General features: G+C 41.8%; 1 protein-coding gene across 1 annotated transcript in view; it reads right to left on the bottom strand.

The window, feature by feature from the left end:
* Positions 1-25,637, bottom strand: part of LOC129819095 (lysosome membrane protein 2-like) — a 66,316-nt gene that overhangs the window by 7,035 nt on the left and 33,644 nt on the right. Inside the window, exons 6-7 of the mRNA XM_055875655.1 lie at positions 20,683-20,802; positions 13,590-13,768 (exon numbers count right to left, since the gene is read on the bottom strand). Coding sequence (XP_055731630.1) covers positions 13,590-13,768; positions 20,683-20,802 — 299 coding nt within the window. The remainder of the gene's footprint in view (positions 1-13,589; positions 13,769-20,682; positions 20,803-25,637) is intronic.

Genomic DNA, 25,637 nt, shown 5'->3' with positions numbered 1-25,637 from the left:
CAGTCTGATAACATATTTATTGTATAGCATATGTTTTGTTAGAAAAATTTGCATATTTCAGGTATAAATCATAGTTTACCATTGCAGCCACCATCACAACTCTCACCAAAGCAACTAGAATAACTACAGAGACCATCGTGTATTACCTAAATACTCATCATAAAACATTTCTGAAAAATACACAGCGTACAGCAAATGAAAGACAAAGATCTTGTGAATCCAGCCAATATTTCAGATTTTTTAAGTGTTTTACAGCGAAAACACAATATAGCATTATATTAGCTTACTACAATAGCCAACCACACAACAGCATTGATTCAGGCCAACAATAGCGATAACGAATAAACCAGCAAAAGATATGAATTTTTTCACTAACCTTCTCAAACTTCTTCAGATGACAGTCCTATAACATCATATTACACAATACATATAGAGTTTGTTCGAAAATGTGCATATTTAGCGGCACAAATCGTGGTTATACAATGAGAAAAGTAGCCAAACTGCCAACAATATGTCGGGAGAAATCTTGGGAGAGGCACCTAATCTAATCAGTAACTAATCCTAAACTTGACTAAAAAATACAGGTTGGACAGCAAATGAAAGATACATTAGTTCTTAATGCAATCGCTGTGTTAGATTTTTAAAATTAACGTTACTACGACATACAGCGTGCGTTAAAACGAGACCGCACCGAGATTTATGGCGGAATATGAGTTTAACATTTTTCAACAGAACAACGAATTAACATCATATATAGTTCTTACTATTTGATGAGCTCCCATCAGAATCTTGGGCAAGTTGTCCTTTTTCCAAAAGAATCGTTGCTCGGTTGTAGATTGTCGTCTTCAACGTTGGAATTAGCAGTAAACATTAGCCATGTGGCAAAGACGTGTCCAACTCACTAAAACGCAGCACTAATAAATATCCGAAAATCGCAATATGCTGATATAAACTGATATAACTCGGTTTAAAATAACAACATTATGATGTCTTTAACACCTATATCGAATAAAAACAGAGCCTGATATATCTAAGGGCTATAACGGGAGCTTTCTAGAACGACACCAAGAGGTCCTTTTTGCGTCAGGGCGAGGAGAGGAAAGGGGGAACCCCACGTTGCCAGCCCATTTATAAGCTCTCGGATCTGCCCAGCAACTCCATTTCAATTCTCACTATTCGCTGACATCCAGGGGAAGGCGTATGCAGTGCATCTCAACCAATAGAAGACAGGCAAATTAATAAACCGACCTCAGAACAGCCAGCAGAATTCAGCATTCTCACATCCTCATAGGAAAATTGCTCTAACTCCAGTTCTGTTTTACTCACAGATATAATTCAAACGGTTTTAGAAACTAGAGAGTGTTTTCTATCCAATAGTAATAATAATATGCATATTGTACGAGCAAGAATTGAGTACGAGGCAGTTTAATTTGGGAACGAAATTATTACAAAGTGCCAACAGCACCCCCTATTGAGAAAAAGTTGCCTAAGTATGCCTAAGTATGATTCCCAATCAGAGACAACGATAGACAGCTGTCCCTATTTGAGAACCATACCCAGCCAAAACATAGAAACAGAAAACATAGAAATAAAGAAACTAGAATGCCCACCCTAGTCACACCCTGGCCTAACCAAAATAGAGAATAAAAACCTCTCCATGGCCAAGGCGTGACAGTACCCCCCCAAAAGGTGCGGACTCCGGCCGCAAAACCCGACTCTATAGGGGAGGGTCCGGGTGGGCATCTACTTCGGTGGCGGCTCCGGTGCGGGACGCAGACCCCGCTCCACCTCTGGCTTCCCCCACTTTGGTGGCGCCTCTGGACTGGGGACCCTCGCTGCACGCCCCGGACTGGGGACCCTCGCTACAGGTCCTGGACTGGGGACCCTCGCTACAGGTCCCGGACTGGGGACCCTCGCTGCAGGCCCCAGACTGGGGACCCTCGCCGGCGGCTCCGGACTGGGGACCCTCGCCGGCGGCTCCGGACTGGGGACCCTCGCCGGCGGCTCCGGACTGGGGACCCTCGCCGGCGGCTCCGGACTGGGGACCGTCGCCGGAGGGTCCGGACTGCGCACCGTCGCCGGAGGCTCCGGACTGGAGACCGTCGCTGGAGGCTCCGGACTGGAGACCGTCGCTGCCGGCTCCGGACCGCGGATCAATACTGGAGGCTTTGTGCCATGGATCCTCATTGCAGGCTCCGGGCCATGGACCATCACTGGAGGCTTTGTGCCATGAATCATCACCGGAGGCTTCGTGCCATGGATCCTCACTGGAGGCTTCGCGCCATGGATCATCACTGGAGGCTTCGTGCCCTGGATCACCACTGGAGGCTTCGTGCCATGGATCATCACTGGAGGCTTCGTGCCATGGATCATCACTGGAGGCTTCGTGCCATGGATCCTCACTGGAGGCTTCGCGTCATGGATCATCACTGGAGGCTTCGTGCCATGGATCATCACTGGAGGCTTCTTGCCATGGATCATCACTGGAGGCTTCGTGCCATGGATCATCACTGGAGGCTTCGTGCCATGGATCATCACTGGGGTGAGGAGACGTATGGGCAGCCTGGTGCGTGGAGCTGCCACAGGGCTTACTAGGCTGGGGAGACATACAGGAGACCTGGTTCTGGGAGCAGGCACAGGACTCACCAGGCTGGGGAGACATACAGGAGTTCTGGTTCTGGGAGTAGGCACAGGACTCACCAGGCCGGGGAGACATACTGGAGGCCTGGTTCTTGGAGCAGGCACCGGATACACTGGGCCGTGGAGGCGCACTGGAGATCTCGAGCGTAGAGCCGGCACCACCCGTCCTGGCTGGATGCCCACTCTAGCCCGGCCAATGCGGGGAGTTGGAATGTAGCGCACCGGGCTGCTCCACCGCATAACACGGTGCCTGACCAGTACCACGCTCCCCTACGGTAAGCACGAGGAGTTGGCTCAGGTCTCCAACCTGACTCAGCCAATCTCCCAGTGTCCACCCCAAACATTTTTTGGAGTGGCCTCCCGGTCTTTTGTGCCAGGCGTGACCCTGTGTAATCCTGGGCCCTTTTACTCGCTGCCTCCGCCTTCCTCGCTGCTTCCACCTGCTCCCACGGCAGGCGATCCTTTCCCGCCAGGATCTCTCCCCACGTCCAGGATCCTTTCCCATTCAGGATGTCCTCCCATGTCCAGTCCTCCTTACCATGCTGCTTGGTCCGTTTGTGGTGGGTAGTTCTGTCACGAACGTCGTCAGGGAAATGACCGGACCAAGGTGCAGCGTGGTGAGCGTACATTTATTTTTATTTTATATATGTTGCCAACAAAAACAAGAAACAACAAAAATGAACGTGAAGCTTACTAGGGCTATACAGGCCACTAACAAAGTCAAACTACCCACAACTAAGGTGGAAAAACAGGCTGCCTAAGTATGATTCCCAATCAGAGACAACGATAGACAGCTGTCCCTGATTGAGAACCATACCCGGCTGTCACGATCGTCTATGGGTGAGAGAGAGGACCATGGCGCAGCGTGTGCAAAATACATTCTCTTTTATTTAGAGAAGGGAAAAACACGCAACGAACACTATAACAAAAACGAAACAAAACAACAAACGATCGTGAAGCTATAAACGTAAGTGCACACACAAGCTACAAACGTACAACATAGACAATTACCCACAAAACCCCAATGCCTATGACTGCCTTAAATATGTCTCTCAACTAGAGACAATGAACCACAGCTGCCTCTAATTGAGAACCAATCTAGGCAGCCATAGACATACAAACACCTAGACAAGACACTGACCCATTTACCCTACAAAACCCCTAGACAATACAAAAACACATACATTCCCCATGTCACACCCTGACCTAACTAAAATAATAAAGAAAACAAAGAATACTAAGGCCAGGGCGTGACACCGGCCAAAACATAGAAACAGAAAACATAGAAATAAGAAACTAGAATGCCCACCCTAGTCACACCCTGGCCTAACCAAAATAGAGAATAAAAACCTCTCTATGGTCAGGGCGTGACAAACTGGACTATTTGCATAACCACCCCTTTTTTTTAAACTGCTGCAACTCGCTGCTTATTATCAATGCTGAGTCACTTTACCCCTACCTACAGTACATGTACTTATTACCTCAGTTACCTCGACTAACTTGTACCCCCGCACATTGACTCGGTACCGGTGCCCTCTGTATATAGCCTCATTATTGTTATTTTATTGTTACTATAAAAATTGTTTTACTTTAGTCGATTTTGTAAATAATATCTTAACTCTTATTTTTTTAAACTGCATTGTTGTAAGTAAGCATTTCATGGTAAGGTCTACTACACCTGTTGTATTCGGCGCATGTGACAAATACGATTTGATTCATTCCATCCAACCTGTTGGCCCAGCGTCGTCCGGGTTTGGCTGGTGTAGGACGTCTTTGTAAAAAAGAGTTTGTTCTTAACTGACTTGCCTAGTTAAATAAAGGTTATTTAAAAAAGATGGATATTATGAGTTTAACTGAGACCTGATGAGTATGTGGCTCTAAATGAGGCATCTCCAATGGCAAATCTAGTGAATCAGGAAGAGGTGGTGGGCTAGCCATCATACAAGAGCCCAGACTCTGTTTAAAACCTATTGCTGCTACTGACTTTTTCTCCTTTGTGGTACTCTGAACTATGCCATGCTTAAGGCAAAATACTACTTGAATTTTACAGACCACCTGGTCCTTATACTATGTTTTTGCCAGAATTTGCCCAATTCTTATCAAGCCTTGTAATCCTATATGACAAAATAGTAATTATAGGTAATTTTAATGTACATGTGAACAATAACAGTGATGCCCTGGGAATAGCGTTTTTCCCTCTTATAGAGTATTTTGTCTTTGCTCAGAATGTATTGTGCCCACCCGCTGCCATAGCCATATGCTAGATCTAGCCCTATCCTATGGTATTGATATTTTAAATATATCAGTCTCTCCTCAAAATCCTGTACTCTCAGACCATGTACTTAGAACTTTTGAAATTCAATTGATAGTCCGCCCTAGATCTGAACCTGGATTTTATTTTAGCCGCCTTATAAATTCCTCCCAGAAATTATAGATTTAATACCACAATAGCATTCCTCCAAGCTTGAAGTATGCTGGCTGGCATGGCAAGACAGACAGCATCACTGATTACAAGCAAGCCCTAGGATCTGCGCATGCGTCCTACTCCTAAATTAATAGATGATAACAAAATTATTAGATTTCTCTTCAGCACTGTAGCCAGTCTCACATAGAAGCAGCCTGCCTGAGCATTTTCTAGCCTCACCTGTAAGAGATTTTATGATTTTTTTAAATGAGAAAATTACTACAATTAGAGCTAAAATCTCAATGAAGTCATCTGATATGCCACAAACCCCACAGGAGTATGAGGAGATCACAGCTATTCTGGATTGTTAAACACCCCTGACTTGGTTGAACTTACTATGCGTTCCAAGCCTTCCACCTGCCAACTTGACCCTATTCCCACGAAGCTAGTCAAAGAACTTCTCCCACTAATAATTGTAAACACATCTTTCCAAACAGGAATAGTCCCTAAATCTCTTAAATAGGCTGTAATTAGACCTCTTAAAAAACAATATTATAGGCCTAAAAACTAAAAAACAATAGGGCAATCTCAAATCTCCATTTCCTTTCTTAGATACTAGAGAAAGCCGGAGCCCAGCTGCTGACATATTTTTTTCATTCACACAGTATCTTTGAAACATACCATTCCGGTTGTAGACCATTTTACAGGACTGGGTCTGCACTTGTCAAGGTAGTAAATTACATACTTCTGTCGTTGACCTTGGTCACGTCTCTATTCTTGTTCTTTTAGATTTAAGTGCTGCCTTCGATACGATTGATCATGCTATTCTCACTAAGAGGCTAGAAGACTTGGTTGGTCTAGGAACAGGTTCCCAATTGGTTCAAATCATACCTTTCTGAGCGGTATCAATTTGTTCAGATGCACAATCATTAATCTGAAGGTTGAATGTGGCGTTCCCCAAGGTTCTGTGCTTGGACCTCTTTCATTTTCCTTGAACTTGCTTCCCCTTGGTAATGTCATTCATAAGCACAACAACATTTCTACGCTGATTATACCCAATTGTATTGATCTTTTAAACCAGACAATACTTTAAAGTCAGCCTACCTTGAGACTTGTATCACCAGATGTAAACACTGGATGACAACCAACTTCTTGCTTTTAAACTTTGATATACGGAAATGATGCTTCTTGGCCACAAGAAACTTACGAAGTGTCAGATCTCACTCTCAACATTGATGGTTGCTTCATTACACCAAACATGGTTGTTAAAAACCTTGGTGTTACCTTTGACCCCGGCCTAACTTTTGACAACCACATAAAAAGCATGTCCAAAACAATATACTTCAATCTCAGGAACATTTCTAGAATTCATCTTCCAGCCAGATGCCAAAAAGTCCATGCATTTGTTTAATCTATTCTAGGCTAATATAATGCCCTCCTCTCCAGCTGCTCAAATTCTAATATTAGAAGCTTACAACTTGTACGGAACACTGCAGCTCAGATTATAACCAACACTAGCACATCACTCCAGTTTTATCTGCACTACACTGACTGTCTGTAAAGCATCAGTCTGATTTTCGATTTTAAGATCTTAATCCTAACTTTTAAGGCACTGCATGCCCCTTCTTATCTGACAGACATGCTTGCTCCTTACAATCCAGTGAGGGTGCTCTGCTCCCGGTTCCTAGATGCAGAACCAAGGCGGGGGGGCGGAGCATTCTCTATTAAAACACATCAGTTGTGGAACAGCTTGCCCTGTCAGGTAAGAGGGGCAAACACCATTGAGGTTTTTAAATCACTTTTAAAAACACACCTCTTTTCTATGTTCTTCTATTATTGCTTTAATGCAAAGTGTGTTGCAATTCTAAATGCACTTTAAACATTTTATTTTATTTGAGTTTGAGTGAGTGGTGGTGTGACTAAAATGCTAGCCACTGTCACCTGAGAGAGTGGGCATTAGCATGGCAACGCAAAATACTTTATAACACAAGAGCTTTGTCCCAAATGGCACCCTTTTGACACCCTGACCACAGCCCAGGGTGTAATTTTGGAGCATATACAATTGAAGTCGGGAGTTTACATACAACATAGCCAAATACATTTAAACTCAGTTTTTCACAATTCCTGACATTTAATCCTAGTAAAAAGTCCCTGTCTTAGGTCAGTTAGGATCACCACTTTATTTTAAGAATGTGAAATGTCAGAATAATAGTAGAGAGAATGATTGTTTTCAGCTTTTATTTCTTTCATCACATTCCCAGTGGATCAGAAATGTACATACACTCAATTAGTATTTGGTAGCATTGCCTTTAAATAGTTTAACTTGAGTCAAACATTTCGGGTAGCCTTCCACAAGCTTCCCACAATAAGTTTTTGGCCAATTCCTCCTGACAGAGCTGGTGTAACTGAGTTAGATTTGTAGGCCTCCTTGCTTGCACACCCTTTTCAGTTCTGCCCACAAATGTTCTATAGGATTGAGGTCAGGGCTTTGTGATGGCCTCTCAAATACCTTCACCTTGTGGTCCTTAAGCCACTTTGCCAAAACTTTGGAAGTATGCTTGGGGTCATTGTCCATTTGGAAGAACCAATTGCGACCAAGATTTAACTTCCTGACTCATATCTTGAGATGTTGCTTCAAAATATCCACATAATTTTCCAACCTCATGATGCCATCTATTTTGTGAAGTGCACCAGTCCCTCCTGCAGCAAAGAACCCCCACAACATGAAAACTGCCACCCCCGTGCTTCACTGTTTGTATGGTGTTCTTCGGCTTGCAAGCCGCACCCTAATTCCTCCAAACATAACGATGGTCATTATGGCCAAACAGTTCATTTTTTCATTTTTCAGTTCATTTCTTCAAAAAGTATGATCTTTGTCCCCATGTGCAGTTGCAAAATGTGGCGGTTTATGGCGGTTTTGGAGCAGTTGCTTCTTCTTTGCTGAGCGGCCTTTCAGGTTATGTCGATATAGGACTCGTTTTACTGTGGATAAAGATACTTTTGTACCTGTTTCCTCCAGCATCTTCACAAGGTCCTTTGTTGTTGTTCTGGGATTGATTTGCACTTTTAGCACCAAAGTACGTTAACTTCTACTGCCTCAGAAACCCGGATCCGGGAGCACCCCCCACCCCCCACACACTGTTTAGCATAGCTAGCATAGCTTCACAAGTAGATAGTAGCATCTAAATATCATTAAATCACAAGTCCAAGACACCAGATGAAAGATACAGATCTTGTGAATAAAGCCACCATTTCCGATTTTTAAAATGTTTTACAGGGAAGACACAATATGTAAAGATGTACATCTATTACCTAAAAACACATTAGCATAATCCACCATCTTTTATTTGTCCACCAACACCAGTAGCCATCACCAATTCGGCTAAACTAAGATATTTATAGCCCCTAACCAACAAAAAAACTCATTAGATGACAGTCTGATAACATATTTATGGTATGGGATAGGTTTTGTTAGAAAAAAGTGCATATTTCAGGTAGATGGCATAGTTTACAATTGCACCCACCGTCACAAATGGACTAGAAAAACTACTTAGAGCAACGTGTTTACCTAACTACTAATCATCAAACATTTCGTAAAAATACACAGCATACACTAATCGAAAGACACAGATCCTGTGAATACAGACAATATTTCAGATTTTCTAAGTGTCTTACAGCGAAAACACAATAAATCGTTATATTAGCATAGCACATAGCACATAGCAGCCCAGCATTGATTCTAGCCAAAGTGAGCGATAAAAGTCAACATCGCCAAAAGATATTAATTTTTTCACTAACCTTCTCAGAATTCTTCCGATGACACTCCTGTAACATCATTTTACAATATACATATACAGTTTGTTCGAAAAGGTGCATATTTAGCCATACAAAACCGTGGTTACACAATGAAAATAGTAGCAAAACAAGCCTGAAAATGTCGGTCGCCATCTTTCAGAGTGATCTAGTTTAATTAATAGCTAATCATATACTTGACTAAAAAATACAGGGTTTACAGGAATCGAAAGACAAATTAGTTCTTAATGCAACCGCTGATTTACATTTTTAAAATTATCCTTACTTTTCAATACAGGGTTCGCCAAGTGAAGCTATACCAAACAAAATGGCGAAATATGCGTTTAAAATATTTCGACAGAAACACGATTTATCATATTAAATATTGCTTACTTTGAGCTGTTCTTCCATCAGATTCTTGGGCAATGTATCCTTTCTATGTTATAAACGTCTTTTGGTCGATAGATGTCCTCTGTCCTTCGAAATGTCCACCACCAACGACCGACACCCCAAAACGTGTCCAAAGTTTCAGAGTGCACAACAAATAAATTCCTCAAAATCGCACTAAACGGATATAAATTGCTATAAAACGGTTCAAATTAACTACATTATGATGTTTTTAACACCTAGAACGAGTAAAAACATGACCGGAGAAATATTGCTGGTTAGAAAACGATTTGGAACGAGGCAGGTCCGATGTCCTTCACGCTTCAGGCGCACGACGAGAAAGGGCGGTCTCTATACATTTTGGTCTTTTATAATGGCTGTGAAAATCCCATCGATTCCATTGAAAGCGTGATGACGTACAGACACCCAGAGGAAGACGTAGGCAGTGTCGGTTTCTTCATAGCATTCACTGTCGCCTTAAAAACAGACCCCAGATCAGAGGTAAAAAAATTTGAAATCTGAACCCTGTCATGAAAAGTGCTGTAGAAATTGTTCTGTACAACTCAGAGACAAAATTTCAACTTCTATAGAAACTAGAAGGTGTTTTCTATCCAATAATAACAATAATATGCATATTGTACGATCAAGAATTTAGCACGAGGCAGTTTAATTTGGAGACACAAATATGCTAATGCGGAACAGCACCCCCTATAGTTCCAAGAGGTTAATCTCTAGGAGACAGAACGCATCTCCTTCCTGAGCGATATGACAGCTGCGTGGTTCAATGGTGTTTATACTTGCGTACTAATGTTTGTACAGATGAACGTGGTACCTTCAGGCATTTGGAAATTGCTCCCAAGGATGAACCAGACTTGTGGAGGTTTCCAATTTCTTTTCTGAGGTCTTGGCTGATTTCTTTTGATTTTGCCATGATGTCAAGCAAAGAGGCATTGAGTTTGAAGGTAGGCCTTGAAATGCATCCACAGGTACACCTCCAATTGACTGTCAATTAGCCTATCAGCAGCTTCCAAAGCCATAACGTAATTTTCTGGAATTTTTCAAGCGGTTTAAAACCTGTTGAGGACAGAGGGCGCTGTTGTCACTTTGGGGGAAAAACGTGCCCAATTTAAACGGCCTCATACTCAATTCTTGCTCGTACAATATGCATATTATTATTACTATTGGATAGAAAACACTCTCTAGTTTCTAAAACCGTTTGAATTATATCTGTGAGTAAAACAGAACTCATTTGGCACAAACTTCCTGACCAGGAAGTGGAAAGTCTGAAAACTATGCTCTCTTTTAGGTCCTGCCTATAAATGGGCATGATACGTATTAGTATACATGCACGTCATACACCTTCCCCTGGATGTCAAGAGGCGGTGAGAGAAGAAATGGGGTGTTTATCTTGGTCTGAAGTGGAATAACAGCTCTTGGAATGACGTGTCACCCATTTCCTGTTTTCAGGAAGGCGCGAGAAGGAACCTGGATTTGCCTTCTGATAAGCTGCCGTTATGTACGACTAATATCTCCGGCTTTGATTTTATTTGATACATGTGACCATATCATCGTAAAGTATGTTTTTTCAATATAGTTTAATCAGATTATTGAAATTTTTTCGGGAGTTTTGCCGTGTTCCGTTCTCTTCCGTTTGTTGACATGGAGAGATTCGTGCCACTTGGCTAGTGTGCTTGCTAAATCGAGAAGGAAAGAGGCCGTTCTAAATCCAAACAACGATTGTTCTTGACGTTGGTGTCTGTAATTATTCTGTCTGCTTTCGGTGCAATTTCTGATTGTAGCTGCAATGTAAACTATGATTTATATCTGAAATATGCACATTTTTTGAACAAAACATAGATTTATTGAATAACATGTTATAAGACTGTCATCTGATGAAGTTGTTTGTTGGTTAGTTTGGTTGGTTCTTGGTTAGTTAGGTTGGCTTTGTGCATGCTACCTGTGCTGTGAAAAATGTCTGTCCTTTTTTGTATTTGGTGGTGAGCTAACATAAATATACGTGCTGTTTTCGCTGTAAAACATTTTAAAAATCGGACATGTTGGCTGGATTCACAAGATGTGTACCTTTCATTTGCTGTATTGGACTTGTTAATGTGTGAAAGTTAAATATTTCTAAAAAATATATTTTGAATTTCGCGCTCTGCCTTTTCAGTGGAATGTGGGAGGAGTTCCGCTGGCGGAACGCCAGAGCAGTACAGGTTAAAGACACAGTCAACTTAGTGTGTGTAAACTTCTGACCCACTGGAATTGTGATACAGTGAATTATAAGTGAAATCATCTGTCTGTAAACAATTGTTGGAAAAATTACTTGTGTCATGCACAAAGTAGATGTCCTAACCACTTGCCAAAACTATAGTTTGTTAACAAGAAATTTGTGGAGCGGTTGAAAAAATGAGTTAATGACTCCAATCTAAGTGTATGTAAACTTCCGACTTCAACTGTAGCTACGCCTCCCTCACTTCCCATGTCTTGGCCTGGTGATCAGGATATTAACTAAATATAAGGAGGGGTTAGGGTTAGAGTGCCAGATGGGCGGGGTTTGGACTTTTGCAAATATTCTATTGGTCCCATTGGGTCAGGGAAGCTCAATCAAGCCTAGATAAAGTATTTAAAATGATTTGACAAATAGCATTTGAACCCAGGCCTGATGGTAAACGACCTGGATCCACTCACAAATCAATCAATGTGTTTGCTCTTCTAAACATGGACGAGTGAGTGAGTGTGTTAGTTTCATTTGGTATGGCAACCTTGGCAACTTTGGCTTGGCAACCCACTAATGCGTTACAGTAAACGACTGGTGATAAATCACAGAGAGACACTTGCGGGGCAAGCACAACAATGGAGACGAAGGTTGTGTCTCAAATGGCACCCTATTTCCTATTAAGAGCACTGACTGCTCTTTCCCCAAAAGGCCACTTTCAGTCCTTCCCGGCCTGACCTGTGGTTCTGGGGGGTTAGAAACAGTGGAGCTGAAACAAATCAAATCTAACTGTATTTGTCACATGCAACGAATACAACAAGTGTAGACCTTACCATGAAATGCTTACCTACAAGCCCTTAAAACTTCTTCAGGATCAGTGGGTCCCCCATGGGACGGTTGAGCTAACGTAGGCTAATGCCATTAGCATGAGGTGGTAAGTAACAAGAACATTTCCCAGGACATAGACATATCTGATATTGGCAGAAAACTTAAGTTCTTGTTAATCTAGCTGCACTGTGCAATTTACGGTAGATATTACAGTGAACTAATACCATGCTATTGTTTGAGGAGAGTGCACAATTTTGAACTTCAAAAGTTATTAATAAACCAATTAGGCACATTTGGGCAGTCATGGCATTTTTTTTTTTTACATAAATGCAATGATTTATTGGATCAGTCTAAAATGTTGCACATACACTGCTGCTATCTAGTGGTCAAAATCTAAATTGCGCCTGGGCTTGAGTAATACATTATAGCCTTTCAAAGATGATGGTACAAAAAATAAATAAAAAAACGATTGTTTTTTTCTTTAGATTATCTTTTACCAGATCTAATGTGTTATATTTTGTTACATTCCTTTCACATTTCCACAAACTTTAAAGTGTTTCCTTTAAAAAAAAGGGGCAGATCCTTAAGAAGTTTTAACCAATAGAGCAGTTCAAGAAGAGTCAAGAAAATATTTACCTAATAAACTAAAGTAACACACTATTTACCTAATAATAAAAAGTAACACAGTAACATAACAATAATGAGGCTGTATACAGGGGGTACCGTTACCGAGTCAGTGTGCGGGGGTACAGGTTAGAAGTATTTTGTACATGTAGGTAGGGGTGAAGTGACTATGCATAGATAATGAACAGCGAGTAGCAGCAGTGTACAAAACAAATGGAGGGTGGGGTCGGGGTCAATGTAATAGTCCGGTGGCCACTTGATTAATTGTTCAGCAGTCTTATGGCTTGGGGGTAGAAGCTGTTAAGGAGCCTTTTGTTCCTAGACTTGGCGCTCCATCTATTATATAGGTCCTGTATTGCAGGAATCTTGGCCCCAGTGATGTACTGGGCCATACGCACTACCCTCTGTAGCGCGTTACAGTCAGATGCCAAGCAGTTGCCATACCAGGCGGTGATGCAACTGATCAGGATGCTCTCGATGGTGCAGCTGTATAAAATTGTGTGCGTGTGTGTGTGTGTGTGTGTGTGTGTGTGTGTGTGTGTGTGTGTGTGTGTGTGTGTGTGTGTGTGTGTGTGTCTCAATTTGTTCCCTGAACACACCTGATTTAAATGGAATAGGGCCTACTACACCGATCTGAAATACAGAGAGAGAGGAAAGGTGGAGAGGAGGTGGAGGTAGAGAGCTGGAGCTAACTACCTTTTTTACACACGCTGACTTTGAGCACTCCGCTACCCAGGCACTCTTTGGGGGAGACACAGAAGCCTTCGTTGGCTGGGTTCTCCTCCTTGCTGGCCAGCACGTCACGAGGAGGGGTGAAACGATACGCTGAGAGTCCCTTCACCTCCACATCCTTCTCAAACTCCATGAAGATGGACCTGAGGATCACAACAGAAAATGTACTGTCTAACAGGGTGTCATATTGACACCATGTCTCTTTTTCAAATGAGACCCGTACAATACAAAACGCACATATCAATATAAAACACAATAAAATACTAAATGACAAAACATGATCATAAAAAACAAACACAATATTCCCTTAGAGCATTCCCCACTAATGTTTTAAATTAATACATCTCATAATATCTGCGGAACTATCTCGCTCACATTTGGAATGATATGAATGAATGCAGCCACACCAACCATAAGGGTGGTCTTTTAATTATAATAAGTGTTGCATTCCCCCTAGTGAAAAGTGTTACATTTTGCTAGTGAACTGCAGTGCACTAGACAATAAGATACTGTTGTAGGCACCATACTGTAAACATGGCCAGGGATTCTGTGGTGTTTAGAAAAGATGAATGACAACACACAGTCCGAGCCAAGGCTGGAAGGATACTGGAAGCAGACCTCGGATCAAATAGTATTCGAAATCTTTCAAATCCTTTGAAAGTTTGCTCTAACCTGCTTGGAGGCGATTGTGACTATTCTATTGGTTCCATTATGCCAGGCAAGCTGAATCAAGCCCAGCTAAAGTATCTGAAATGATTACAAATAGTACTTGAACCCAGGTCTGACTGTCAGGCCTTCAGGTAGGCCACCTGCAACAATGCTCTTTATTGTCTGAGACATGAGCTCATCTTTCAGAAAGCTGTGTAGTGGTGAACATGTGTTGAACTGCACTTGCTTCTACCCACAGACCCTAAATCCAATTTACACGCATAGGTTAGAGGTCAGGGGTCACAGGTCATGTCACTCACAACAAGTCACCCACAGGGGAAATTACCTCTGGAGATTCCTGGGGTACTGGTACCCAGCTTTCGAATCAATTTCAATTAAGTTAACTCAGGGCATAAACTGACATTCTAAACGTAATTGACCAAAACCCTAATGGTAACTCCAGATGATCTTTAAGTCGTTTACATTCCTCTAATCTTGAAATCCACAACTAGATCTTTAACTTTATTTAACTTTACATTTATATATTTATTTTTCACCAGAGATTAACATTCCTCCAATGTGGAATTAAACAGAAATTCCAAATGGAATTGACCTCAAAACTGGTACATCCAGTTGACCTGATCCGTTGGTCATTGACAAAGGACATTTTGCTGATGTGGGACAAAGTGCATCAGCTCTCTTCCCTAATTCTTAAAACAATGTGTGTAAAAAGGACTTATCATTATCATAAACCTTTGGGTTACTGAGTATGATATTAGTATAGTGAATGCTAATGAAATTGAAAAAATATTCCAGGATAATGGGGATTTTCATTTTCTCTCATTGAAATGTTTCAAAGGGCTATGGTCTTGGGGAGAGCGGTGCGTGAAATTGAGACCGTAAACTACCAAATGAAATAAGGCCATTTTTGTTTGTTTTTACCTTAAGGTTTGGAAATACCACACACACACAACACATTTGTTATGACTATTTGTTGGTGTTTTTAAAATACTATGTTTGATTTATTGTGAGTGTTCTTTTTCATTTGGGTTTAGTGAGTTTTCCGTTTGTCTTTGTGCTAAGGTATCTTAAATGGACACACACACATGGATTTTTCTGAAGTTATTATTTTGTGAGTTTTAATAATTGAACATATGAATTCTTTTGATAGGACATATACTGGAAACTTACTGGAACCCTGGGATATGAAATGTATGAAATATTTGACTGTTTTTTATTAATTAGTCTAATATAGTAAGAAACACTTATTTGAAGGGTTTGTATGACCTCTGACCTCTGTCCTGACTTTCCTGTGTGGTTTAATCACCCTCACTGGAAAGCCATTTGGATAATTAATTTAAGGTCATTTGTAATACTGATTTGAAGGTCATTTGTAATATTGATAATTATGATGAAGTTTATAGTTCTTAGCCATATTTGTGATTTAGGACCACTGTGAAGAAGGAGAGGGTATTGACTTTGACTAAGGGTAGGCTGTCTCAAGTCTATTTTACTATGACCGTATGGGTACAATTATTTTTCTTCATGGAGATATTAAGGGTAGTTATGCTAATTCGATTTTGATATTTGAAAATATTTGTTTTATTTTTTAACCAGTATTTTTTTTTTTTTTTTTTACACATTACTCACATTGGGAGTCATGTGTCAAAATGATGGGGGAGGTACTAGTCCTCTGAGGTTTTAGATTGAAGTTTACACACCTTGAGTGATGCAGTTGAAGTCGGAAGTTTACATACACCTTAGCCAAATACATTTAAACTCAGTTTTTCACAATTCCTGACATTTAATCCTAGTAGAAATTCCCTGTTTTAGGTCAGTTAGGATCACCACTTTATTTAAAAAATGTGAAATGTCAGAATAATAGTAGAGAGAATGATTTTATTTCTTTCATCACATTCCCAGTGGGTCAGAGTCTAATCTACACTCAATTAGTATTTGGTAGAATTGCCATTAAATTGTTTAACTTGGGTAAAACGTTTCGGGTAGCCTTCCACAAGCTTCCCACAATAAGTTGGGTGAATTTTGGCCCATTCCTCCTGACAGAGCTGGTGTAACTGTGTCAGGTTTGTAGGCCTCCTTGCTCGAACATGCTTTTCAGTTCTGCCCACAAATGTTCTATAGGTTTGAGGTCAGGGCTTTGTGATGGCCATTCCAATACCTTGACTTTGTTGTCTTAAGCCATTTTGCCACAACTTTGGAAGTATGCTTGGGGTCATTGTCCATTTGGAAGACCCATTTATACCAAGCTTTAACTTCCTGACTAATGTCTTGAGATGTTGCTTCAATATATCCACATAATTGTCTTTCCTCATGATGCCATCTATTTTGAGAAGTGCACCAGTCCCTCCTGCAGCAAAGCACCCCCACAACATGATGCTACCACCCCTGTGCTTCACGGTTGGGATGGTGTTCTTCGGCTTGCAAGCCTCCCCCTTTTTCCTCCTCCCCCTTTTTCCTCCAAACCAACAGTTTGTGGAGCGGTTGAAAAACGAGTTTTAATGACTCCAACCTAAGTGTATGTAAACTTCCGACTTCAACTGTATGTACGTTTGTATTGAGTCATATGTGAAGAAGTGTATTGCTGTGTTGAGCATGTTTTTTTTTTTGTTTCATCAGACTAGAGGACATTTCTCCAAAAAGTACGATCTTTGTCCCCATGTGCAGTTACAAACCGTAGTCTGGCTTTTTTATGGAGGTTTTGGAGCAGTTGCTTCTTCCTTGCTGAGCGGCCTTTCAGGTTATGTCGATACAGGACTCGTTTTACTGTGGATATAGATACTTTTGTACCTGTTTCCTCCAGCATCTTCACAAGGTCCTTTGCTGTTGTTCTGGGATTGAGTTGTACTTTTAGCATCAAAGTATGTTCATCTCTAGGAGACAGAACACGTCTTCTTCCTGAGCGGTATGACGGCTACGTGGTCACATGGTGTTTATACTTGCATACTATTGTTTGTACAGATGAACATGGTACCTTCAGGCATTTGGAAATTGCTCCCAAGGATGAACCAGACTTGTGGAGGTCCACATTTTTTTTCTGAGGTCTTTGCTGATTTCTTTTGATTTTCCCACTGATTTTGAAGGTAAGCCTTGAAATACATCCACAGGTACACCTCCAATTGACTAAAATGATGTCAATTAGCCTATCAGAATCTTCTACAGCCATGACATCATTTTCTGGAATTTTCCAAGCTGTTGAAAGGCATAGTCAACTTAGTGTATGTAAACTTCTGACCCACTGGAATTGTGATAGTGAATTATAAGTGAAATAATCTGTCTGTAAACAATTGTTGGGAAAATTACTTGTGTCATGCACAAAGTAGATGTTCTAACCGACTTGCCAAAACTATAGTTTGTTAATAAGAAATTTGTGGAGCGGTTGAAAAACGAGTTTTAATGACTCCAACCTAAGTGTATGTAAACTTCCGACTTCAACTGTATGTACGTTTGTATTGAGTCATATGTGAAGAAGTGTATTGCTGTGTTGCTTGTGTTCTTTGTTCTGTTCGTTTTGATATAAATCTCACCAGATTATGTCTGATGGATTGAGGGGATTTCTCCCGATGAACTAAACTGTTGTTCTGATCTGTCCTCTCTTGAGGTTATCATGAAAGGTGACGTCAGTCGGTGTCTTAATGCATGGAAGAGATAATTGGACCAAACGTGTGTGTACCTCAAAACCCCCTCTAACGGGCTGAAGAAGAGTGACAAATGTGTTCAATACAGCCCCGTCCGCGCCACTTCTATTGTTTACTGAGAGACCTGAGAGAGCCAGCAACCGGTGTACAGCATCCAATCTAAGCTGTTTTTTCTCTCAGGAGTGTGACAGGAGTCCATGTGGAGTGAGCATGGGGAGAAATCTGTTCCAATCTTCTGTTATGTCGCTGGTATACTGGTTGACAAATGGACAAGACATAATGGGTGGTAAAGGTGGTGGTGGCTCAGGTGAGACATTGAAATTGGGACATCCACTCTACACACTGCTAAAATTATAGTCATTTAGATTTAGAATATATTAGAACACTGATATGTAATTATAATCATGATAAGAAAGTTAATACAAGAATTATAGGATAATTATACTGTATTTTAATATAAATGTACATTCTGCCAATGTCGATGTGTGTTAAATTGAGGGTTTTAAGTGATTGGTCCTATCACTGAGCAATGTCATTCTACATTTTGGTTGGATAATGAATTGGGTTCTAATTATGATTTGATTTGGAAACTGAAGGATTTTTAAAACTGAAGGATTGATTTGAGTTTAGTATGCTAATAACTATATGAGTGAAGAAATTAGTGTATTAGGGATTGATTGTTTTGATTTGTAACGGCTGTCGTCCTCCTCTTCCTCGGACGAGGAGAGGAGAGAAGGATCGGTGGACCAATACGCAGCAAGGTACGATGACATAATGTAATTTATTGAAAGACAAAGACGAATACGAAAACACTTGGAAAATTACAAAATAAGAAAACGACGTAGACGAAACCTGAACATGAACTTACATAACTACACGTAGAACTCACGGACAGGAACAGACTACATCAAACGAATGAACAGCCAAACAGTCCCGTATGGTACAGACACGGACGACAATCACCCACAACAAACAGTGAGAAACAACCTCCCTATGTATGTCTCGCAATCAGAGGAAAACGAAAACACCTGTCTCTGATTGAGAGCCATACAAGGTCAATTAACCCTTTAACCCAACATAGAAACACAACACATAGAAATGCCCACCCAGCTCACGCCCTGACCAATAAACACATACAAAACAAGAGAAAACAGGTCAGGAACGTGACATGATTGCTGTTGTGAGCTAAATATGTTGACACTATTCCCAGCATACCCTGGTGAATGGAGAGGGTGAACTCTGATCCGGAGGGTGAAACTGATCCTAATATTTTTTATCAATAGGCATTGCCTTATAAATAGTGGAATCATGAAGCTTGTCTTGGGTCATGTTCATTAGGCACCAACGTAATACATTTGACTTAAACCAGAAGCCACTACCTGGATTTGTCCAACAAGATTTTAGTTTCTGGGATGGAAATAGTTATTTCCACCTTGCTGATCCATTAGAGTGTGATAGAAAACGAAAGCTTATTTTAATAAACTCCATTGTTGCATGCACTGCATTATGCATTAAACCTTTCACTGTCTATTAAGATATAGCCTTGAATCATATAAACTGCATGCAGGTGTCTGTGTATCAGGACCTCCCCAGACATATTGTGTTGGAGGTTGAAATGGGAGACAGTGCTAAGTTTCTTAGGAGGAGGCTGAGCCGGTGCTATAGCAGCCTGTCACATGCAGGAATCCATGCAATGAATTATTGCTTTCATGCTTCTTGTTTTATGAAGAATGTATGCATTTTCTACAAGTGAATTCATGTTCTTAAATCTTGTAATTTTCTTTTAAGTTGAGAGGACTCTCAACATTGGGGAATGTGAGATAAATTACAAGATTATGTTATAATACTGTTATTGCATCAAATGGTTGTTTTATGCAACAGAATAAGGGGTTGTTAGAACACTCATCTGTGTGTGTTTTACTGAGGATGGGCCTCTGGAAGATTTAAAACTGACAGAAGATTTACAATGGATTGGTGATAAACCTAACAAGATGACATTCCATAGCATGAATAGTGTCTGTGTGCCTGACTGGAAGGTACCAGGGAGAGATGGCTCGGGGCCAGACCCTGGTCTCTACACACCAGGGCCAGACCCTGGTCTCTTTTTTTTACAGCAGATACAGTCTGCTGGGAATTTTAAGTATCTTTCATACAAATCTTAACCTTGTGACCCATTCCATACATCTGTTGTTTGTCATGTAGACTGATGGAGGTGTATTTTGGCTATAAAATACCTTTGTACCTTTGTCTCGGGGCTCTCAACGAATCATCTGAGGGTTATTCGTCGACCAGCTATCATTATCGTAGCTCACTCAATCGATTCACTTTATATGTGTGTGATGTATTGACCCTTTTTAATAAGAGAATACAGATTTAGTTTAAGTATAACTCTGAATTGTGTGATAAGTTTTTCTCTCCTCATTTGATAGTAAAGAAATTAACTACCACAAAAGTCACATATGAGGCCACAGGCCATCGCTCAAATGAGCAACATCGCTTCTAAACTTACAATTTTCTTGTGGGATCCATTTACCAAAGTAAAACTGTATATATTCAACATTGACCTTTGACATACTGTTTAGAAGAGTTGGGGTCATTTCAATTTCCTCATTTAAAAGCAATACTTCCTGACTTGACTTGAAATGGAATTGACCCCACTCTGTCAAAATGTGTGTGTTTTAGTGACCTTTGACATACAGTTTAGTGAGACATCTGTTCTGTTCTGATCTGTAAGATTCTGTATTGTAGCCTACCTGCACAGGTCAGGACTGAAGATGTACAGTCTCTCCTTCTTGGACAGCAGGGGATGGAAGGCACTGCCATCTGTACCGTTGATCATGTTACTCTGCTCAGACGTCCACAGACTCAGTTTGCTGAAACACAAAATGTATTTCTAAATGTAACTTGATTAATAAAGAAAAAATATACATGTACATCTTTATAATACCTATTAAATACAAATCACTATCTAGCCCAATGCTTGATTGTTTAGGCTTGTGTAACTTGCTCCAAGGTGGCTTAGCAGTTCAGACGTCTTTTCCGTATTGTCTTGTCGTGTCCTGTATATATATATATTTACACCTTTTCTTCACATATCTTTTATTTATTTTATTATCCAAGAACTCAACTACAAAAGCTTTCCTGCAAAAGCTTTCCTGCAACCCGCTTCACCAATTACATTAAGTATTATTTACCTCAATCTGAAAATCCATCGTGGAAGATAGCCAGGGGCTAATTCAGAAGCTAGCCTGATAGCTAACCAGAAGCTACTCCGATAGCTAGCCAGAAGCTAATCTGTAGCTGCCCCGAAATTAGCCGGTTTGCTAGCTAGCGTTGGTGTTTCAGCTGACCACGTTTTGCGGTCATCAGCTATTCCTTTAGCTCGATAATCTACCGGCACTTTTGTGCAACGCGACTCGGACCGGAGCATTCCGGGACTTTTTTTCTCTCAGTTTCCCCGGATTCCAACCGCAGGCTCTGGACACTTGCACCTTGATTTCGCAGCTAGCTAGCTGCATACCGTGTGACTATTGGCTTACGTCGACCCCGGAGCAAACTCAAATCATGCTGGAGCTAGCCAGCTGAGGAGTTCCATCACCATCCGGACCCGTTTCTTTTGTTGCTGCTGCAGATACGGAACCCCACCGGGCCTTCACGACTGACTGCCGACGTTATCTGCCCGAGGGATTTATCCAACCGGCAAATCCGTCCCGACGTTACCTGAACGCTCACCTGAGGCCCGCTAATCGTTAGCTGTCCTATCGGCTGCTATCTGAACAACCCCACTACACGGAACCTACCGACGGAAACGCACGAGGTATCTACAAACAGACCTCCATCCTATGCTGCTACCGATAGCCATATACCTGGCCAGCTGTCTGGATCGCCACGACCCCAACCAACCTCTACTCACTGGACCCTTACTGATCACTCGATTAAGCATGCCTCTCCTTAATGTAAATATGCCTTGTCCATTGCTGTTCTGGTTAGTGTTTATTGGCTTATTTCACTGTAGAGATTCTAGCCCTGCTCTCTATACCATATCCAACCTATCAGTTCCACCACCCACATATGCGATGACATCACCTGGTTTCAATGATGTTTCTAGAGACAAGATCTCTCTCATCATCACTCAATACCTAGGTTTACCTCCACTGTATTCACATCCTACCATACCTTTGTCTGTACATTATTCCTTTAAACTATTTTATCGCCCCCAGAAACTTCCTTTTACTCTCTGCTCTAGTAGCTCTAGGCGACCAATTCTCATAGCTTTTAGCCGTACCATTATCCTACTTCTCCTCTGTTCCTCTGGTGATGTAGAGGTGAATCCAGGCCCTGCAGTACCTGGCTCCACTCCTATTCCCCAGGCGCTCTCTTTTGATGACTTCTGTAACCGTAATAGCCTTGGCTTCATGCATGTTAACATTAGAAGCCTCCTCCCTAAGTTTGTTTTGTTCACTGCTTTAGCACACTCTACCAACCCGGATGTTTTAGCCGTGTCTGAATCCTGGCTTAGAAAGACCACCAAAAATTCTGACATTTTTATCCCCAATTACAATATTTTCAGACAAGATAGAACGGCCAAAGGGGGCGGTGTTGCAATCTACTGCAAAGACTGCCTGCAGAGTTCTGTTATACTATCCAGGTCTGTTCCCAAACAATTTGAACTTCTACTTTTAAAAATCCACCTCTCTAAAAACAAGTCTCTCACCGTTGCCGCCTGCTATAGACCACCCTCTGCCCCCAGCTGTGCTCTGGACACTATATGTGAACTGATTGCCCCCCATCTATCTTCAGAGCTCGTGCTGCTAGGCGACCTAAATTTGAACATGCTCAACACCCCAGCCACCCTACAATCTAAGCTTGATGCCCTCAATCTCACACAAATTATCAATGAACCTACCAGGTACCACCCCAATTCCGTAAACACGGGTACCCTCATAGATATCATCCTAACAAACTTGCCCTCCAAATACACCTCTGCTGTTTTCAACCAAGATCTCAGCGATCACTGCCTCATTGCCTGCATCCGTAATGGGTCAGCGGTCAAACGACCTCCACTCATCACTGTCAAACGCTCCCTGAAACACTTCAGCGAGCAGGCCTTCCTAATCGACCTGGCCGGGATATCCTGGAAGGATATTGATCTCATCCCGTCAGTAGAGGATGCCTGGTCATTTTTTTAAAATGCCTTCCTCACCATCTTGAATAAGCATGCCCCATTCAAGAAATTTAGAACCAGGAACAGATATAGCCCTTGGTTCTCTCCTGACCTGACTGCCCTTAACCATCAGAAAAACATCCTATGGCGTTCTGCATTAGCATCGAACAGCCCCCGTGATATGCAACTTTTCAGGGAAGCCAGAAACCAATATACACAGGCAGTTAGAACAGCCAAGGCTAGCTTTTTCAAGCAGAAATTTGCTTCCTGCAACACAAATTCAAAAAAGTTCTGGGACACCGTAAAGTCCATGGAGAATAAGAACACCTCCTCCCAGCTTCCAACCGCTCTGAAGATAGGAAACACTGTCACCACCGACAAATCCACTATAATTGAGAATTTCAATAAGCATTTTTCTACGGCTGGCCATGCTTTCCACCTGGCTACCCCTACCCCGGACAACAGCACTGCCCTCCCCTCTGCTACTCGCCCAAGCCTTCCCCATTTCTCTTTCTCCCAAATACAGTCAGCTGATGTTCTTAATGAGCTGCAAAATCTGGACCCTTACAAATCAGCCGGGCTAGATAATCTGGACCCTTTCTTTCTAAAACTATCTGCTGAAATTGTTGCCACCCCTATTACTAGCCTCTTCAACCTCTCTTTCGTGTCGTCTGAGATCCCCAAAGATTGGAAAGCAGCTGCGGTTATCCCCCTCTTCAAAGGGGGGGACACCCTTGACCCTAACTGCTACAGACCTATATCTATCCTACCCTGCCTTTCTAAGGTCTTCGAAAGCCAAGTCAACAAACAGATTACCGACCATTTCGAATCACACCACACCTTCTCCGCTATGCAATCTGGTTTCAGAGCTGGTCATGGGTGCACCTCAGCCACGCTCAAGGTCATAAACGATATCGTAACCGCCATCGATAGGAAACAATACTGTGCAGCCGTATTCATTGACCTGGCCAAGGCTTTTGACTCTGTCAATCACCACATCCTCATTGGCAGACTCGACAGCCTTGGTTTCTCTAATGATTGCCTCGCCTGGTTCACCAACTACTTCTCTGATAGAGTTCAGTGTGTCAAATCGGAGGGTCTGTTGTCCGGGCCTCTGGCAGTCTCTATGGGGGTGCCACAGGGTTCAATTCTTGGACCGACTCTCTTCTCTGTTTACATCAATGATGTCGCTCTTGCTGCTGGTGATTCTCTGATCCACCTCTACGCAGACGACACTATTCTGTATACTTCTGGCCCTTCTTTTGACACTGTGTTAACAACCCTCCAGGCGAGCTTCAATGCCATACAACTCTCCTTCCGTGGCCTCCAACTGCTCTTAAATACAAGTAAAACCAAATGCATGCTCTTCAACCGATCGCTGCCTGCTCCTGCCCGCCTGTCCAACATCACTACTTTGGACGGCTCTGACTTAGAATATGTGGACAACTACAAATACCTAGGTGTCTGGTTAGACTGTAAACTCTCCTTCCAGACCCACATCAAACATCTCCAATCCAAAGTCAAATCTAGAATTGGCTTCCTATTCCGCAACAAAGCATCCTTTACTCATGCTGCCAAACATACCCTTGTAAAACTGACCATCCTACCAATCCTCGACTTCGGTGATGTCATTTACAAAATAGCCTCCAAAACCCTACTCAATAAATTGGATGCAGTCTATCACAGTGCCATCCGTTTTGTCACCAAAGCCCCATATACTACCCACCACTGCGACCTGTACACTTTTGTTGGCTGGCCCTCGCTTCATACTCGTCGCCAAACCCACTGGTTCCAGGTCATCTACAAGACCCTGCTAGGTAAAGTCCCCCCTTATCTCAGCTCGCTGGTCACCATAGCAGCACCTACCTGTAGCACGCGCTCCAGCAGGTATATCTCTCTAGTCACCCCCAAAACCAATTCTTCCTTTGGACGCCTCTCCTTCCAGTTCTCTGCTGCCAATGACTGGAACGAACTACAAAAATCTCTGAAACTGGAAACACCTATCTCCCTCACTAGCTTTAAGCACCAGCTGTCAGAGCAGCTCATAGATTACTGCACCTGTACATAACCCATCTACAATTTAGCCCAAACAACTACCTCTTTACCTACTGTATTTATTTATTAATTTATTTTGCTCCTTTGCACCCCATTATTTCTGTCTCTACTTTGCACTTTCTTCCAATGCAAACCAACCATTCCAGTGTTTTTTAGTTTTTATTTTACTTGCTGTGTTGTACTCACTTCGCCTCCATGGCCTTTTTATATTTTATTTATTTATACATATATCTGTTTGCCTTCACCTCCCTTATCTCACCTCACTTGCTCACATTGTATATAGACTTATTTTTTTTCACTGTATTATTGACTATATGTTTGTTTTTACTCCATGTGTAACTATGTGTTGTTGTATGTGTCGAACTGCTTTGCTTTATCTTGGCCAGGTCGCAATTGTAAATGAGAACGTGTTCTCAATTTGCCTACCTGGTTAAATAAAGGTTAAATAAAAAAATAAATAAAAAAATCAACATATTAAAGAAAGCTAAT

Source organism: Salvelinus fontinalis, chromosome 21 (assembly GCF_029448725.1).
Source record: "Salvelinus fontinalis isolate EN_2023a chromosome 21, ASM2944872v1, whole genome shotgun sequence".
NCBI classification, from domain to species: domain Eukaryota; kingdom Metazoa; phylum Chordata; class Actinopteri; order Salmoniformes; family Salmonidae; genus Salvelinus; species Salvelinus fontinalis.
Note: the sequence above shows the minus strand (reverse complement) of the source record. Positions and strands in the feature narration are given on the sequence as shown.